This window comes from Sander lucioperca, chromosome 2 (genome assembly GCF_008315115.2).
Source record: "Sander lucioperca isolate FBNREF2018 chromosome 2, SLUC_FBN_1.2, whole genome shotgun sequence".
Lineage (NCBI taxonomy): Eukaryota > Metazoa > Chordata > Actinopteri > Perciformes > Percidae > Sander > Sander lucioperca.
Genome location: NC_050174.1, coordinates 11219257 through 11236256, shown reverse-complemented (window position 1 = coordinate 11236256; position 17000 = coordinate 11219257). Strand labels below are relative to the sequence as shown.

Below are 17000 nucleotides of genomic sequence, written 5' to 3'. Positions count from 1 at the left end.
GAAATCTTTTTGATAGTTCTGTAGGTCTATATTCCCAAGTTAATGGAAGTTATCTATAATTAGTCATGTAAAACATGTTTCTTCTCTCCCTCACCAGGTGTTGTTTCTGTGAAGGACTCTGTCCCCTTGTCTCCTTTGAAACCTTCAGCTGCACCTGCAGACACAGAGCAACAAAGTGATGAAGGAAACTCTGCTTTAGGCAACAACATGCAGCCTCCCCGTGTTTCCATGGAAACCTCAAATCTCCGACCTCAGACACCAAAACCTAAAGATGAAGTGGAGGAAGACAACGAGGCCAGCAGCCCACTCACCATTTCTGAGCTTGTCTACAGGTCTATAGAGTTTTATAACACAGCTATAATCACTATCTATACAGACATAGACAAAAGTTAGCAACCAGCTGGTGAACATTTAGCAGCTTAAGAGCAAGATATTTATCTCAGGAGTTGGTGGAGACCAAAAACAGAGCTAAAAGGAGGCTTAATATTGGATTTACATTTGTGAGGTGGCCAAATTGCTTTACTGCTGCTATCTAAGCAAAACAGATGCAAATCCATTGTTTTCTCATGGTAGCCTACAGTGCCCCTGGCATGCACTTGTCTTTTACACCATGCTTTGGATTTCCTGAGCACATATTTTTGGCGCAAACCTCAGAGTTGCTGCCAGTCCCAGATGTTTGGCCTGGCTTGCCTTGCCATTTTTTTATGCTTTCATGTCTGTAGCAACATGTATCTCTGTGATTTGACTCTTTTGAGTTGAAACCTGCCTTTGCTACAGCTAAAGGAAAACGTAAGCTCTAACATCACCCTTTAAGAAATATCCCTTTCTTAGTCTTTTGGGTCCTGGTTAATTCTTACTTATATTATGTAATAATACGTGTTTTCTTTGACTATATATCTTCCCTCTCCTCTCCAGCCCTTGTGCCAGCATGCTACCCACCCCAGTGGATGACAGTCAGAGAGGCGTCGACTTGCTTTTCTCCTCTCCGGTCCAAAGCCCCGCCAGGCTGCTGAGGGAGCTCCATGCCGACCCCGACATCCAGGCCCAGCTGGAGGCAGAGAGGGAGCGAGACCGGGCCTACGAACGCACCCGACTGGCTGCGCGAAGTCGAATGGGTGGAGTCCTGACCAGCAGCCTGCTCCGGCTGTCGTCCAATGAGAGAGTCAACGCATGTTTGCTGAGCGTGGCCCGCTTTGTTGCCGTGGTAATGGGCGTCCTGCTTGTCACTGTGCCCACACTGCTGCTACTGCTGGAGTCAGACATTGACGTGTCGTTCCTCCACGAGATCCGCCAGACGCCAGAGTTTGAGCAGTTTCACTACGAGTATTACTGTCCACTACGGCGCTGGATCCTGTGTAGGATCAGCATGGCCATGGAGAACCTGTGGTCAGACTGAGTAGGGGAAGGAGAGAGTGAGGAGTCACTGCAGGGGGGAATATGCCCAAATGTCTGTCTTAACATATCATTTAATCTTATATTCAGTCTCAACAACTGGTGAGACAAAAGAACCAGTCTGCCAATGGGATGAAATTAGTTCACTTGGAAAGCAGGTGCAATGGATCAATGGAGGGCTCACACAATAGCTGTAGGAGGCACTGTTAAAAAGATGCCTGAGATGGAAATACTGTCTTTGTACAACATTATTTTTGATTGAATTAATCTGAAACAAGTAGATTAGTTTCACCTCTTTGGCAGCATAATTTTGTGTCTTGAAGAAAAAAGACAGATAAGAGAGAAATAAGATTTTAATAATAGGATCCAATCACTTGTTAAGATTTACACTTTTGGCAGGCAGTGATGAACTGAAAAGAAAGAGAACAATAAATACTGTTAAGTGTTCGAGGAAGAACCTGTGGAAGGGAAAGATCATGAAAATAAAAAAAAACGAGGGACATTATGAACAGAGAAAAAGTCACAAAAAGGTTCAGAAAAGAAAAAAGTTGTTGGTTTTATTTTAATAGACGTTTTAAAGGTCTGTTCACTCCTGATGCTGACTAGCTGATGCAATGACTCTTTGGTAAACATCGCAAACCATTCTGATTGGTTCTCGCCCTCAGAGTGGAGCACCTGATTGGTCACAGAGCCTGTCAGTCATGACGGAGTTGGTGGCGACAGAAGGAGAAATGATTGATTTGTCACTGAACGCAACAATAGCCACAGTCAGAGGTACATTATATATATTTAAAAACAAGAGAGAAATATTGATAGTAAATACCAATCTTAAATAAGTTGTTTTTAACGTTTTGTACATTTTTATGTGATCCAGATCTTTCAGGAATTTTTCAGTCAGAGGATCTACTTTGAGTTTATTTTGAAATTAAGAGTTTACAAAAGATTACAAAAAAAGCTAATTTCTTGAAGTTTATCGGGGCAATGGGTGTTGAGAAATTTAAGATATTTTTTAGGACTACTGTCAGCATTTGTTGACTCAGTAGCACCCTGGGTTTTTCCTACAGAGGCTATAGCACAAATATTTTACACAGACCACAAATAACAACTGTTTCAGATTATGTGATGTCATTTTGGAAACAGAAGGGCAGCAGAGGAGAGAAACGTTGGTCTGTTTGTGATGATAAAACTTGTGTTTTGTTGAACTTCTAAATATCTTCTGAACTAAATGTTAGCTCATTAATTAAGGCTACTAGTGCATCGTTCAGTGTGTTTTAAAAGAGTTTTAACAGAAAACATATAAAGAAATGCTTAAGGAAGAAGAGGTTACTTGTAGGTCTTTGTTTAAAAGCTACTGTGGTAACGGTGGGTAAAACCGTTATTTTGGGTCATTTGTTAATCAATGGTGTGCTACTTTTGGGAGAGCTCTGTATATGTTTCAGAGGGATATGAAGTGATAGGATGGTACACTTAAAATGCCCAAAGGAACAGATGTGTGTACTCCAACTACACTGCTGCTACGTGACACATGATGGGACAAGTGATGCGTTTAATGGTCTTAATCTCTCATACAGGTCTTTCTCTGGTTAGATGTTGATCAGACCGAACGAACGAACATGGTACAGTAGGAGTACAGTCGCAGGTATTTATCTTCAGCCTTTTAGTAACTAATTCAAACTAGAAATGATATGTAGCCATTTCTAAGAATATATGTGGTAACATCATGTTGAGCATCCTGTGTTTATCATTTAGATGACTACAGCTGTTTGTATATGACAGTATATTCTCATTTTAATATCAGTGACCAACAAGCCAGAGTTATCAGTAATTATATAGATGGGGAAGGTGTTTAAAAGGGAAGTTTGAGAAATGTGATTGTTGGTCTAAGTAGATATAAAGCTGTGTTTATGGACATTCACTGCTCATATGGCTGGGGTTCCCCAAAATGTCTTGAGCTGTGAAGTCAAAGATAAAAAATAACAAGGGTAAAACAGAGAGGCGATGCAAAAAAAAAATTTGGTACAGAAAAATAGAACAAGGCATTAACTGTAGGTTGTGTCTTAATGCTGGGGGTTTATTTGTTGCAAATTGTGTTGGTCTTTGTAATTCAGTATATGATCTTGTGTACTTGGAATCATCATTTGACTAAAGACTAAATCAGTCTCCTGTAGCTCTGGTGAGAAGTCACTTTTGGGAACGTACAGCCATCACCACGTGATTGTTCATCATACAGACAGTGCCTGTCAGTTACAGTAGTGTGCATGGAGATGAGAACAGAGAGCTACAGCGATGATCAAATTTTTTTTTAAAAGAAGTTCTGTTCAAAATGTAGGTCGATTTGGATCAACTTCTCAGGAAAGGGCATTAGCAGTTCAAAAAAACAAATACAGTGTATGTCTAAAACACCTGCATCTAATCACAGCATACACCATATAGTCTATCCATTAAAGTAATACAGTACAGTACATGTCTTGCCATATGCTATTGTAATTATCCAAACACTGTATGTATTTATACTAAGTCTGTAACTAGACATAAATATGGCTGTCTGTGTTGTTGTTGTAGCATCATTTCAATCAATTACATATGCATCAAAAAATATTACCCAAAAAGTCTTTACTATTGAGAGCTGCAGTTTGGCCATCATAGCTGAACCTCCATACTGCTTTATGGCAGAGCGGACAGTCAGTTGGTACGCTGCTATCAAAGTAGGAGTAGCAACCTGGAGTTTAAATCAGCCAATCTCTCTATCAAAGCTCTCACACACTATTTAGGCTCCTATTAAAAACTTAACTTAATGCTTTAAAGTTAATTTTCAGAAATCACTCTCCATACTCTTCTGCTGCTACAGAGGCCTCTGCAGTGCACCATGAAAGCCCTCTCATTATAATCGATCAAACACTTCAAACACAAACACAAATACTACATTATCAGCTGTGTTGTCATAGATCTCTGTAAACTTTATGCCTCAACAAGCTTTATGCATATAGAAAATATGCAGTAACAACAAAAACATGTTTATTTGGGACAAAGCATTTATTTTCCTACTACAGCACATGCACTGAGTTTCAATGCTGAAACCAAGCGAAGGGCCAAACCACTATGATGACGACATTTGCATTTAACATCACAGACTCTGAGCTTCACTGTAGTGGATGAAGCTGATCTGTATGCACTGCTAAATGATCACCATCATCCCATTATAACTTACAGAGGGGGATATCATCATGATCATCCTGTCTTGTTCATGTTTAACTGTTGCTCCTCTGGTATGCACATGCACCAAAATGCTCAAGTGATTCATTGTAGATTTAAAATAGAAGTTTCTCTGTATAGGCTTCATGTACTCAGCTGCACCAACATAGTTTGTCCCCGGCTTTGGTCCTTTATTTCTGTGCTCCATCCCCCTCTAACTAACCCGGGGTATCTCTCACTCTGACCTCTCAATGCAAATTGCATGCCCTCATCTGTAAATACTGTGTCTATAGTTGTGGCAAAAAAAAAAAATCTTTCTTTCTTTCCTCTGCGTGTCTTGTCCATATAAAGTAATCTAAAATTAAGCCTTGGCTGTCTTGACCATCTTAGATGAATGCATGTTCTCTGTGTTTTTACCAAGAAGAAGAAGAGGAAATAGAGTAATAAATAGAGTTTCTCTAAATCAAAACTAGACATTGGTCATCAGTTTTGTGACCACAGCTAAAAGCCAAACTATGTGCTTTGGGCTTCATTTTAACTATTGACTTGACAAGACTGAATACATGTGGTTGCTAACTCTGTTAGCTTCCTTTTAGCTGATCTAAAAAAAAAAAAAAGATTTCTTGATGGTTGCTTGGAAACTATTATTTTACAATCTCTTGAAGAGCAGCTTTAACATTTTTGACTATTTAGCTTCATTGTGCTTTTGCTGTGCATGTGTAAATCATTAAAGCCAGACGCTAAATGCTAACACCATAACCTCATTGCTAACGGAGAATGCTATTAACTGAATCGATTAAATTCAGAAACATTAATTGCTTTTAAGATGTTTAAAAACAAACTGTACCAAGTGAATGGAGACACCTCAACTCATTGCAAACAACAAAAGGCCTTTCGGTTCTGTGATTAAAAACAGATCTTTGGCCCCATATGACACTGTAGCATTTTATTAGTTTGTAGCTCATTCATCAGTTTAGCCTATGGCTTTAAAGGGGAATTTCACCCCTTTGAGATTTAGCTCTTGTTTTGAGCCACTGAATCTGACTTCCTGTGTTTTACAGCATATAGATGGACCAAGAGTACAACTTTTGTTTTTGTTGTTACATAAAACTGTGATTAAACATCATCAAGATCACACACCAGTTGATGTCATATCTGAGGTATTATTACTAAGTTCTTGACATGAGTCAAGTATTTACAAACCTTAAATTGAATTACCTGCCTTTAATTATCAGTCAAAGTAACATCCAAAATTCAAAGCTGTTTAAACCTAATACACAAATACTGCTTTTAATTAATTTATTTAAGATTTTAAATATTTGAACTCAGGTCTACTATATGCAAAACTATTGGACATCACATGGGATAAAAGAAAAATAAGCTGTTGTTTATAGTATTTCAGTGTTGTGTGGGCATGTACAGTAGCAGATCCTCTTGCACGGTCACTTTGTTGTTTTTGATTGTTAGTCAAACTGATTTGTTGTTTTATTGGTTAGTCAGATTGTTTTTTGTTTACTTTTTTGTCATTCAGTCTCCTTTAATAAGAAACTCTGGGAGATATAATTTAAGAATAATCAGAATTGTTTTTTTTTTTTAAATCTCTAAGTAATGACCCCCTCTCTTCTGGGACAACCAAGCCTTTGTGAAGTGAAAATTTTGAATGTTTGTATGTTATAAAAGAAAACATGGATTGTTTTATATGTTAATACTGCCACAATAAAGCTCCCTAATGAATATATATTAAAATGTTGTGCCTATTGCGTGGATGATTTTTTTGTTTGTTGTGGTTAATAAGTTAAAGGTTTGGGTTTAATCTCTGAAGCATCCAAAAGCATCTCGATCCCTAAATATAGAATTATTCTATTTCTTCTATCATCCTGTCAGCACACATTGAAGTATGAACCTGAGAAGAAAGACAATTTCTCCAAACTTTCTTAAAGTTTTGGCTCCCTCATGTGGTGTGAAAGTGAGATTGCAATTTGTGTTGGTATCTCTATGGTGATGTTGTGATTTCTGGGAAACAAGGAGTGTTCAAACATTTACCATCAACACTAGACTCTAGACATCTAGACATCAGTTTATTCTCTATTGGATGAGAAAATGTGTCACGTTTAAAACTTCTTCATCCAAAGATGTCAAGTAAGTTCTACTACACCTACTCTAAAAGAGGAATTGTACTGAAACAAATGGAGAGGACATGTTTGAGGTAAGAGTGACTTGTTCTAAGCTGGATCGTGCTGTAGTGTAGCTGTTTTTTTGTTTTATTGCTTTGACAGACAAATTCACCTCTCAGTCATAGAGACAATAATAGGTTGTGTTGCATGATGGTTACTTTTGGGTAGTGCATCAAATATAATACATAAATAGTTGTTTTTCTTCTTCTGTTTTAACAGGATAGTGTCGTCAGTGTAAGACATTAGTGTGTACAGTCTGACCATCCATTTCCTGGAAGGAAAACAACACATTCCACAAAACAGCAAATGAATGACAGAAGAAGAATGCATGAAGACTATGTGGCGTTATATGGAGAAAGAAAATAACCCTGTTGACTGTATGACTGAATGAAGAAATCTGATAAAACATGGATGCCACAGATGACTTTTCAAGCAGCAAACCTAACTATGGAGACGCATCCTATCACAAGAGCTGGACGTACTGTGTCTGAACTCCTGGAGGACTCTGGGAATTGTAGAAGGATCATCAACCGGGAGCTGAACCTTCATCTTCTCAGTGACTCTCTCTTTAGTGAGCAGCAGAAGCTGAGGCATGTGTTGGACTGGGCTCAAAGTTTCCTCAGTAGTGGGTCAGAGGTTCACCACGAGTTCTGCAGAGCTGACAGCTTGATATTTGCCGATGAAGAGCGGAGGAATACACAGAAAAAATCACCTGCATATAAGCATTCATCTGCCGCTAAATACTATCATCCTGTCTCCTGTACTGCAGGTGTCAATGAGGTATTTAGAGCTTTTCCAGATGATCCCTGCATCCCCTCCTTTACCCCAGGGGGGAGAGATAAGGAGTACAGAGAAACTCCTGAAAATGTGAAAAGTAAGGAGCTAAAGGATGTCACAGATAAACAAACTTCCAGCCAAGACAACAACTGCAGAACAAGCGGTCTGTTCATATCCAATCAAAGACCACACACCAGCTTATCAGACAGAAATACAAATCAAACGCTTGCATCAGATGGTGCAACATGCTCGGTTAAAGAATCCACATTGTGCTGGAGCAATGTGGAGAGCATGGTGTTTGGCACCGGGAGTAACTTGAAACTGAATTATAAAACAGCTGGAGCTCAGCCAGAAAGAGACATATCAGGACATCAGATGGAGCTCAGAAAATTAAAGGTTGAGGGGAAGGTGGGAACAAAGATGAAAGTTGCGAAAGAGGAACTAGAGGATGCTAGGATGGACGAAAGGAAGGGAACGATAAATGAAGAGCAAAAATCTAGCTCAGCTTTTGCATTGTATGCAAAGAATAACATGAGCAACAGTGAGCCAGAGAAGACACAGGAACGAATGGAAAAGACTTCAAACATCAGCTGTCATTTGAAAACATGGCCAACTTTGACTGTATATGAGCGATACCAGCTTTGTGTGGATCAATTGCATCACCTCAGAGTAAGACAAAGCCAATATACCGAACCGGGATGCTTCATAGATTCCCCTGCAAATGACAGAAAGACATCTGAAGAATTTGCACCACAAAATCCTCAGATTGAAAAACGTCTAAATAAGGCAGGAAGCAAAAGGGTTACAGCTGCAGAAATCACAAAGAAGAGTTCAGATGTCATTAATAAAAACCAGGACAGATCTCAGTACAATAGAAGTAGGGCAACACTTACTGAACATGGACATCACAAACATTGTGACAGTTTGACTGTGAAGGAAACACCTGCAGCCAGTAGACCTGTTCGTCAGAGAAACAAAATTACCACCAACACACATTTGGGTCTTGATAGCAACACATGTGGTGCATTAATAAAAGCAACTGGAGGAGTCATAACCTCAATTGATGAGGTTATTAACACGCATATGGAGCAACTGGGGACTGTACCTGGCAATAATGGTACCGTTGTGGAGGAGAATGCTGCACTCACCACTAACCCAGGTATTTAATATCATAATCAAGGCAGACATGTTCCAATTAGGCATGGGCTGTTATAAGATGTTGATGGTATGATAACCTTCAGGAAAAATATCACCGTTTCACGGTATTGTGGTTGCGTTAAAAAAAAACACAATGCATTTTATTTTAAACACACTGCACACTGGCAGGGAGAGGGATTTCTAAACTGCACTTTCTGTCCTTGAAGACTCATATAAAACAGCTTATACCTTAGGAACGGTATGACAGAAAAGTTGAGTGGTTTTGAAACCATGACTTTTTCAGACCACGGTATACCTTGAAACCAGTAACAGGCCCATGCCTAATTGGAATATATTTAAATGCTGTACCAGGGCCACCCATTACTGTTGTGAGTTGTGGCTCCCAACCTGCGGGTCAGGTCTCCTCACAAAATAAACCTGATTTACAGGACAGGAAAGTAGTCAACACTTTTCTCTCACCTTTAGTCATTTTTTTTTTACTTCCTCATGCCTCTAAAATCATTTAATGACTCTTTGGGGGAACTATTCACAAATCATTGACATATACAGTAAATGACGAGGCCACAAGAAAACATTTCTTAATTTTAAGAGGTCTTTTTTAAGTGGTCTTGAGTGTGCATGAATATACTGCATGTGTTTGTCTCTGTGTGTGTCCTTGTGTGATTTACCTCTGTCTTTTCTCGATTCAGGTTTGTTTTCAGAGAGAATCAAATGTAATCCAGACGTCAAGGGTTGTCAGAGAAGTGTCAAAGGTCAAAAGACAAAAGCTGGGTGTCAAGGAGCCTCACTGAGACTCTGTGAAAAGTCAAGTGTCTCCCTGTCTTGTCCAACCAATAAAGAAATATTGCAAAGGTAACAGATAAGGAGCCAAACATATGTATGAACATCAATTTGAATTTGTTACTGTACCTTCACACTAAAATAAACCATTCAAATTTACCTCAATTCAGCTTATTAAATAACTCCTCATCCTCTTCACCCATTCAGCAATTTCATTTTTGAGTCTTATTGCAAATAATGGATCCACAATTTGATAACAAGCAACAAAACTAAGCTGCACATTAAAACATGGAGTGAATGCACGTCTTGATAGAAAAAAATATCTACTCTCAAAATATTGAAATTTTTCCAAAAGGAATTCATGGCTCTGTCACATTAGCTCTACGTGCCTGGTGAAATGTTTTCTAAATGTATCGTGCTTTACTATTGTGTCAAGCTGAACATCCCCCTGTCTCCTGCAGACCTCCGTCATCAGGAGTAAACAAACACACAAAAAGACACACACCAGAGGACAAAGTGAAACCTACGTCAGCCTGTAGTCACACACACAAATGTCTGCCATCTACAGAGACACACACATCTCTTCATGATGACCCCGGACCAACATTACCAGCCTTGGGTGAGTAAAAAATAATTAATTTTAAAAGCCAAAGTCACCAACAAGTCATATGAAGGGCTAAGTTTTCATGGTTTATAGTTGTGGTGTCACACAACACAGATATGTGGAATTATGAAATGAATTCCACAAGTAATCGGAAGCAGCAGCGAGTCATAAGATAAAGGGGATTTTAGAGTTAAAGAAAGAGTTCTGTGTGTGTACTTGTACTTATCATGTTGTGGAGACAAAAACTTGTTCTCACATTCTCATTATGCTGACTCATCTCCTGTATTTGGACACACATCAATTCCTCACAATGTCATTTCAGTTTTTAGTTAACGTTAAAAAAAGGTTAAGGTTAGGGTAAGGTTATGTTTCAAATTGTAGCGATTAATTAACGAAAGTCACAAGTGACAGGAAAAAAAGATGGATGGAGGAAGGGCTATTGAACTAAACTGATTGTCTTCCATAAAGACTTCCAAAAGTAAACGTTTAGTAACATTCAATGATGATTAATTTCTTTCCAATTTAAGCAAAAAAAAACAAAAGTCCTAAGAATTATAACTTTTATAGCCAGATAAAACATCAATATATAATTATTTGTTTGCCTTTACAGGTGCATGTGCATGTAAACAAACTGGCAAATACAGCGTAAGAAATCTTTATTTCTGCACATTGTTTATTATGATGATATATGTTAATCTACATGTAATATGATCACATTCATCACATGCTTAAAAGCCTATGGCACTACAGTATTTCAGAAGGATTTGTAATTAAGAGAATGCTTTGACTTTCTGTCAAATATCTGTTTTGTCTGAGTTATTACGTGTCATTGTGCCTGTCAGCCAGCAGGTGTCCCTGTTTGTGACTGCTGGTTGTCTCTGCCTGATGAGGTGTGGCTGTCCATCCTGTCTCTGCTGCCTCACAGTGATCTGTGCAGAGTGCTGCAGGTCTGCAACCGCCTGCACACACTGGCCACTGATCACTCACTCTGTGAGTCAGCCCGCTGCAACGTAGACACTTAAAACAATATTTGGCTAATAAATGGTGTTAGTGAAGCTGTTTGGCCTTTTGAGGTTCAGGTTAAACATTGGAGTTAATGACATAGGTAAGTGGGATGTCCTGAACTTTTCCAAGTAGGATTTCTAAAATGCGCCACAACACATGGTGTGTTCTCATGATGTAAGTATTTCCAGTGCAGTGCTGTACTCTACCACTCCCTGGACAAACATACAGTAAGATAAGACCTGCACCATCACATGTTCTCATACCTGTACACACACTGTAGGTCAGAGCCAAAGTTTTGAATCACTAAAACAGGTACATACTACCATTTACTGAACATTACATTGTTCTCTCTTTGAAGGGAGAAATCTGAGAATTGAAAACTCCAACCTAACAGACTGGTGGCTACTCTGTGTGGGCAGACGTCATCCTCGCAGTCTGTGTCTGTACAGTTGCAGTGGCCTGTCTCTCACCTCTTGTGGGCTGGAGATGTTTTTCACTCTGTGTAGAAACTTTCTGAAGGTAAAACATAATTGTGGGGTTATTTACAGTCAGAAACACTGTAATGGTTGAACGTTTGGTGAAAGCTTTTTGGATGTCTGCTATCACATGACTTTACAGCATGGCCCTCAAACTGTAGGATTTGATCCTCCTAATCAATAAGCCACTGTGCTGCTACCTGTGTGTTATGTTAAACATCCTCCACTTGAAAGGCAAGAAAGGGAATGTTTTGCCAATGAGATTTATTTTACATTTTTCCATTGACACTGAATTTATTGACCCCCACATCCTGAATCTGTCTGCCTACTGTCAATGTCAACAAAACATATTAAATACAGTACATAAAGTGTACATAAACAGTAAATCACCACAGCTATACCCTTTTAATTGTAATAGAAATAATAATGTTACTAATAACATACTGTACAAACTCCCTTTTTTAGAAATAGAGAAGACTTCTGATTGGATTGATTACACCATATTATATTGTCCCTATATATAACCCTAACCCAAAAAATTTCACTTGTCACATTTTGAAATCTCTCTCTTATGCAACTTGTTTGAAATATATTTTAAATATTGAGTTGATTTAAATTACCCAATATACAGTATAGTGTTTCAATTCTGTAAAATATATTTGCTTTACCAAAGTTTTGCTCTGCTGTGATTTAACTGTAGGAGTGTACTCTGCTTCTACATTAACTATGTGAAAAGTCCACATTATATCTTTCCTGTCATTTGTTAATTACAGGAACTCAAGGTCACAAGTTGCACTGGTCATTGTCTCCATGGGGACCAGATGTTGCCTCTGATTGGTCAGCTGTGTCATCATGTGACCAGTGTGGACGTGAGCTGGAGTGGAGCAACAGACACAGGAGTGAAAGCACTGAGTGACTGCTGCCCAGGGTCAGTTTTTAGTAAAAAAAAACAAAAAACATATACACACACTATACGTTACTTACTTACTGCCCATTATGCCTGTTGGCATGTAGGTCAGCAACAAAGGATTTCCACTCTTGTCTGTTTTAGGCCAGTGTTTTTATAGAGCCCCAGGTGTGATGTAGGGTCTTCAGCTCACACCAGGTATTCTTGGGTCGGCCTCTTTTACGTTTGCTATCTGGTGTCTAGTGAAGGGCAGTTCACATGATGTTTTCTTGCTCTCTACGTATTACATGTCCAATCCATTTACATCGCCTTCTCATAATGATGGTAGCCATGTTGTCATGTTTACACTGGCTGAGTAGAAGTTCATTGGAGATGGTGTTGGGCCAGAATATTCTCTTTATTTTATGTAGGCTTTTGGTGTGGAAGGTCGACAGCTTGTGGAGATCGCTTTCAGTTGTTCGCCAGCACTCAGAGCCGTGTAGCAGGGTAGACAGGATACAGCTCTGGTACAGTCTCAGCTTGGTGTTGGTGCTGTACTGGGCAGACTTCCAGACGTTGTTTAGATGTTTAGTCTAGTTGTAAGGTGTTTCGGGCCTTGCTGAATCGGCTTGTGATGTCGTTGCCTGCTCCTCCATCGTGGCTGACAATGCTGCCTAGGTAAGTGAAATGGTTGGTCATGGGTAGGTTTGTGTCTTCTATTTGTATTTGTGGGGGGATTTGGGATGTTTAGCATCATCAGCTCTGTCTTCTTCTGGTTGATCTTAAGACCTATTTGCTGTACAAAGTTGTTAAGATGACTGGTTTTCTCTTATATGCTGATGCGTGTGTGAGACCAAAACCACGTCGTCGATGCCCCTTGGTTGGTTTTCAGACACACACACACACACACAGATACACACACACACACACACACACACACACACACACACACACACACACACACACACAAAAGCGGGCATGCTGGTTGACTCAGTATATATGGTGAGGTCATGTTGTTGTTGTCCAGTAAAAACAACTATCTCCATATTTGTTGATTTATAGGTTTTCAAATAAACTGAAGGTGAAATTGCTTATTTGTGGGTGTTTAAGGAAAGTATTAATCCTTCATTTATCTTCCCTGTAGGTTGCGGCTAACATCTGTTGTCCTGAACGGCTGTCATGTCACTGATGACCCACTGATGAAACTCGTCATGAGGCACAAAGAAACGTCAGTATAAAAATGTCTATATTTATATATTACTGTCAGTGTACAGCAGAAGATGATTTTGGTTGTGTGGCTGTATTTTTCATCTGTCAAGAATGTGTCTTAGTTCATCTCCTGAAGTGGACTTGAGAATTACATTTACATTTTCACCATTCACATTTTTTGCATTTAGTGAATAATCCATCTAGATATAATCAGGATGTGTACACATGTCTGTTTGTTTCTGTTTGTGTGAGTGAGTGTATTTTCATATCAGTCTGTGCAGATTGGAGGTCTTTGGCTGTCAGTTCCTTACTCCATCCTGTCTACAGACAGTATATGAGGTACTTTATTTCGAAAAGTAAACACTTTATTTCGAAAAGTAAATGCAACTCATCTTATTTTAATCCGCTGAAAATAGCCTCACATAGCATGTCTAAAATATGTCTCAAACATGCTTTAGCATGGGAAAAAGACTCCTATAGCTTTTGTCTTTATATTTTTCCTCAAGAAATGTAGATTTGAATATTGCACAACATAACAACACAATATGTTTTTCAGAAGTATGTACAGCTTGTAGTCTCTGTGTTTCAGATGTGTCCTGGCCTTCAGCATCTTAACATCGGACAGGTACCAAAAGTCAACATACACAGTCTCACAGTGATGACATCACAGCTCAAATGCCTCATTTCACTAAATCTCACTGGACTACATGTGGTAAGTTTGACATTTTGTGACTTAGAAATTCCAGCTTTGTATGATCAATACATTTTATCTCTGAATGTTACGGTACAAAGTCTCAAAGAGATTTAAATATGCTCTCTGCTTTTGCCTTTACTGTAAACAGGTTACTGATGCCGCAGTGGACACTTTGCTTCAGAACTGTGTCGAACTTCAGAGTTTGACCTTCAGTTCCTGCCCTGGAGTCACTGACCTGACACTGCACAGCATCCGCAATTACACACCTTGCATCAGGTACAAACAAAAACTTGAGCCACATGCTTAGGTATTGACTGACATTAATTCCTTTGAGACATACCCTAACTTTAGCGTTGTCTAACCTTATCCCTAAGAAAAAGAAACAGAAATGTCAGAAGGATTTGTACCAGCAGATGTAGTGTGTACTGCAGGTTTTGTACTCATGTGTATCCAGTTTTGGTTGGTAGTCTTGACTAATGTGGTCTTAACATCTTGACAGTTAGCAACAATAGTGTGCGTATGTCTGTGTGTGTTTGTGTGTCAGATCTCTGGACGTGAGTGGCTGCAAGGGAGTAACAGATGCAGGAGTTCAATCTCTAGCTCTGGGATGTAGAAGACTTCAGCAGCTGGATCTCAGCTCCACTGGCACAGGAAACAGAGGGTACAACACATGTCACACAACAAACTGAGCTGTATATTTTTTTGTGTTGTGACTGTGAGTAGCCTTGTTGCCACAACTGATGAGTAACATGTTAATGTAACTTAACTTACAGAAATGTTTTTTTTTGTGTGCATGTGTGACACAGGGTTACTCTGCTGGCAAATTACTGCAGCAGATACCTTCGCACTGTCAAACTCAGTTTCTGCCACATCACCTTAGAGAATATACTGAAGCTCTGCAGATGCTGCAAGAGGTAAACACACAAATAAGATAGCTTCATTTAGATTTAAACAGATAGCCAAACAGATATATGACTGTATGGATACCCTGTATCTGCCTTATTATTACAATATTTCTTTAGGACGTTCATAAGATATAATAATTACCAAACATGCAACAAAAGGCCCTTTCTCTTTGTTGTGATGAGCAGAGCATGAAATCCATTTGAGTGGTGATCAAAGTGAAGCCTTGTGTACACCATGAATACAGTGACCAACTGTTTGGTGTGCTGTCTTACAAAATGTATCAGCTGCTAGTGGTGTAATAATGGGAGTTATAATCCAGAATTACCAACACCAAACATCTAACCGTGTGATACATTTCAGCTAGAAAACCTAAAAAAGCACTGTGACATATTAGCACACTTATTTGCTATTTCCGTGTTTCTCTCTCTTTAGGTTGAAGGTGCTGCATCTCTACGGCTGTGGCCATCTCCCCACTGAGAGAGAGATCAGAGAGGTTAACGCTACTGTTAAAGTTTACCCTCTGCCCTGACTCACACACAAACATCTGCACACAACTGGACAGATACATACAACATATTGAAGTGCAAAACTATAAGTAAAATTATGCAATAAAGAAGCAATGTCATAACAATAACTGCATTTATTCCTTTGATATTACAGTAATGGGCTATATGAGGCCTGCTGGGTCTCAAGGATTATTATTTATGTTAAGAGATGAATAATACGCATTTGAATGTATCTGTATGTGTTTGACTGTGTGTTTGGAGATGAATGTATCCCTGCCATCCAGACGCTCCATTACCTCCATTCCCTTTTACTGCAAGATTGCGCCTATAAAACAAGAAAAGATGCAGTTTAACAAGTTGGTTTGCTCTCTGCTACATTCAAGATGCATGCAAGCATCACTCATAGCAACCCCTAAAAAATTATGTTCCCATACAACTAAACTGCAATTTCAATTACATTATTAAGAAAAGGAGGAAGTTGAGAACCGTTGTCTATCTTCATATACAGTCTATGGTTTCAATACACCCTTGTAACAGCGACAGCTATTTGGTTATGTTGAGGAAAAGATTTGGTTTGGGTTAAAATAAGTAGCATACTTTTGTTAGGCTTTGATTAGAAACATATTTGTGATACATCAAAAACAAACGTAATCCGGGACAAAGTATGTTTCCCTCGAAACGTAATTGAGAATGAATATTGAGTGGGAATGCAGTTAAAGATACTGTAGAAAAAATTAACATTTGCAGAATGCATATGCAGTGAATGGCACACATGCTATACAAATGCAAGCGAGGAAAACTATAAAATGTTGTATTTCTATGATAATATTCACTTAAACCTGTTCAGAGAGAAAACAAAAAGTTTCCTGCAGATCCTGGCCACACTGTTATTTCCCTGTTTTTGGCTTGCCTAGCGGGATTCTTCCACATTGATGCCAGTCATGGTTTTACATAACAGGATTTTTAACACCATCTTTGAGGGTGGTTTTGTCAGGAGAATCCACGTGTCAAAAAGGGAAAAAGATAGAGGAGGAGGGAAGATGTAAAAGTGAGGTAGCTGAAGGATTATATCTTTTATCTATGGGATTTTTTCAAAATTGGAGCTAATTGTTTTACTTGCACCCACCTAACAGCTGGCTACAGCCATCAGATTCTCACCAAAAGGAAGTGCAATGCAACATTTAACTATTTGACTTTGCTGTACACTTAGCACTATTCCTAGTTTTTAAAGCCACATTAAC

The 17000-nt window shown here is 39.0% G+C and overlaps 3 protein-coding genes across 6 annotated transcripts in view; all 3 read left to right on the top strand.

The window, feature by feature from the left end:
- Positions 1 to 6326, top strand: part of frmd3 (FERM domain containing 3) — a 59157-nt gene extending 52831 nt beyond the window's left edge. For all 4 annotated transcript variants that reach the window (XM_031309005.2, XM_031309003.2, XM_031309004.2 and 1 more), the window contains 2 exons: positions 98 to 332; positions 916 to 6326. In XM_031309005.2, coding sequence (XP_031164865.1) covers positions 98 to 332; positions 916 to 1396 — 716 coding nt within the window. In that variant the 3' untranslated portion in view covers positions 1397 to 6326. The remainder of the gene's footprint in view (positions 1 to 97; positions 333 to 915) is intronic.
- A 288-nt stretch (positions 6327 to 6614) lies between these two features.
- Positions 6615 to 8782, top strand: LOC118493219. Its single transcript, XM_035992260.1, has 2 exons — positions 6615 to 6790; positions 6978 to 8782. Exon 2 carries the CDS (start codon positions 7146 to 7148, stop codon positions 8700 to 8702), a length of 1557 nt encoding a protein of 518 aa, XP_035848153.1. The 5' UTR covers positions 6615 to 6790; positions 6978 to 7145; the 3' UTR covers positions 8703 to 8782.
- Positions 8783 to 10692: 1910 nt separating this feature from the next.
- LOC116056833 (F-box/LRR-repeat protein 2-like) lies at positions 10693 to 15878 on the top strand. Its single transcript, XM_031309196.2, has 11 exons — positions 10693 to 10722; positions 10920 to 11067; positions 11441 to 11601; positions 12332 to 12486; positions 13589 to 13672; positions 13926 to 13992; positions 14243 to 14365; positions 14496 to 14623; positions 14892 to 15008; positions 15154 to 15261; positions 15686 to 15878. The coding sequence occupies exons 3-11, from the start codon at positions 11569 to 11571 to the stop codon at positions 15780 to 15782; spliced, it is 912 nt and encodes a 303-aa protein (XP_031165056.1). The 5' UTR covers positions 10693 to 10722; positions 10920 to 11067; positions 11441 to 11568; the 3' UTR covers positions 15783 to 15878.
- Positions 15879 to 17000: the final 1122 nt, after the last annotated feature.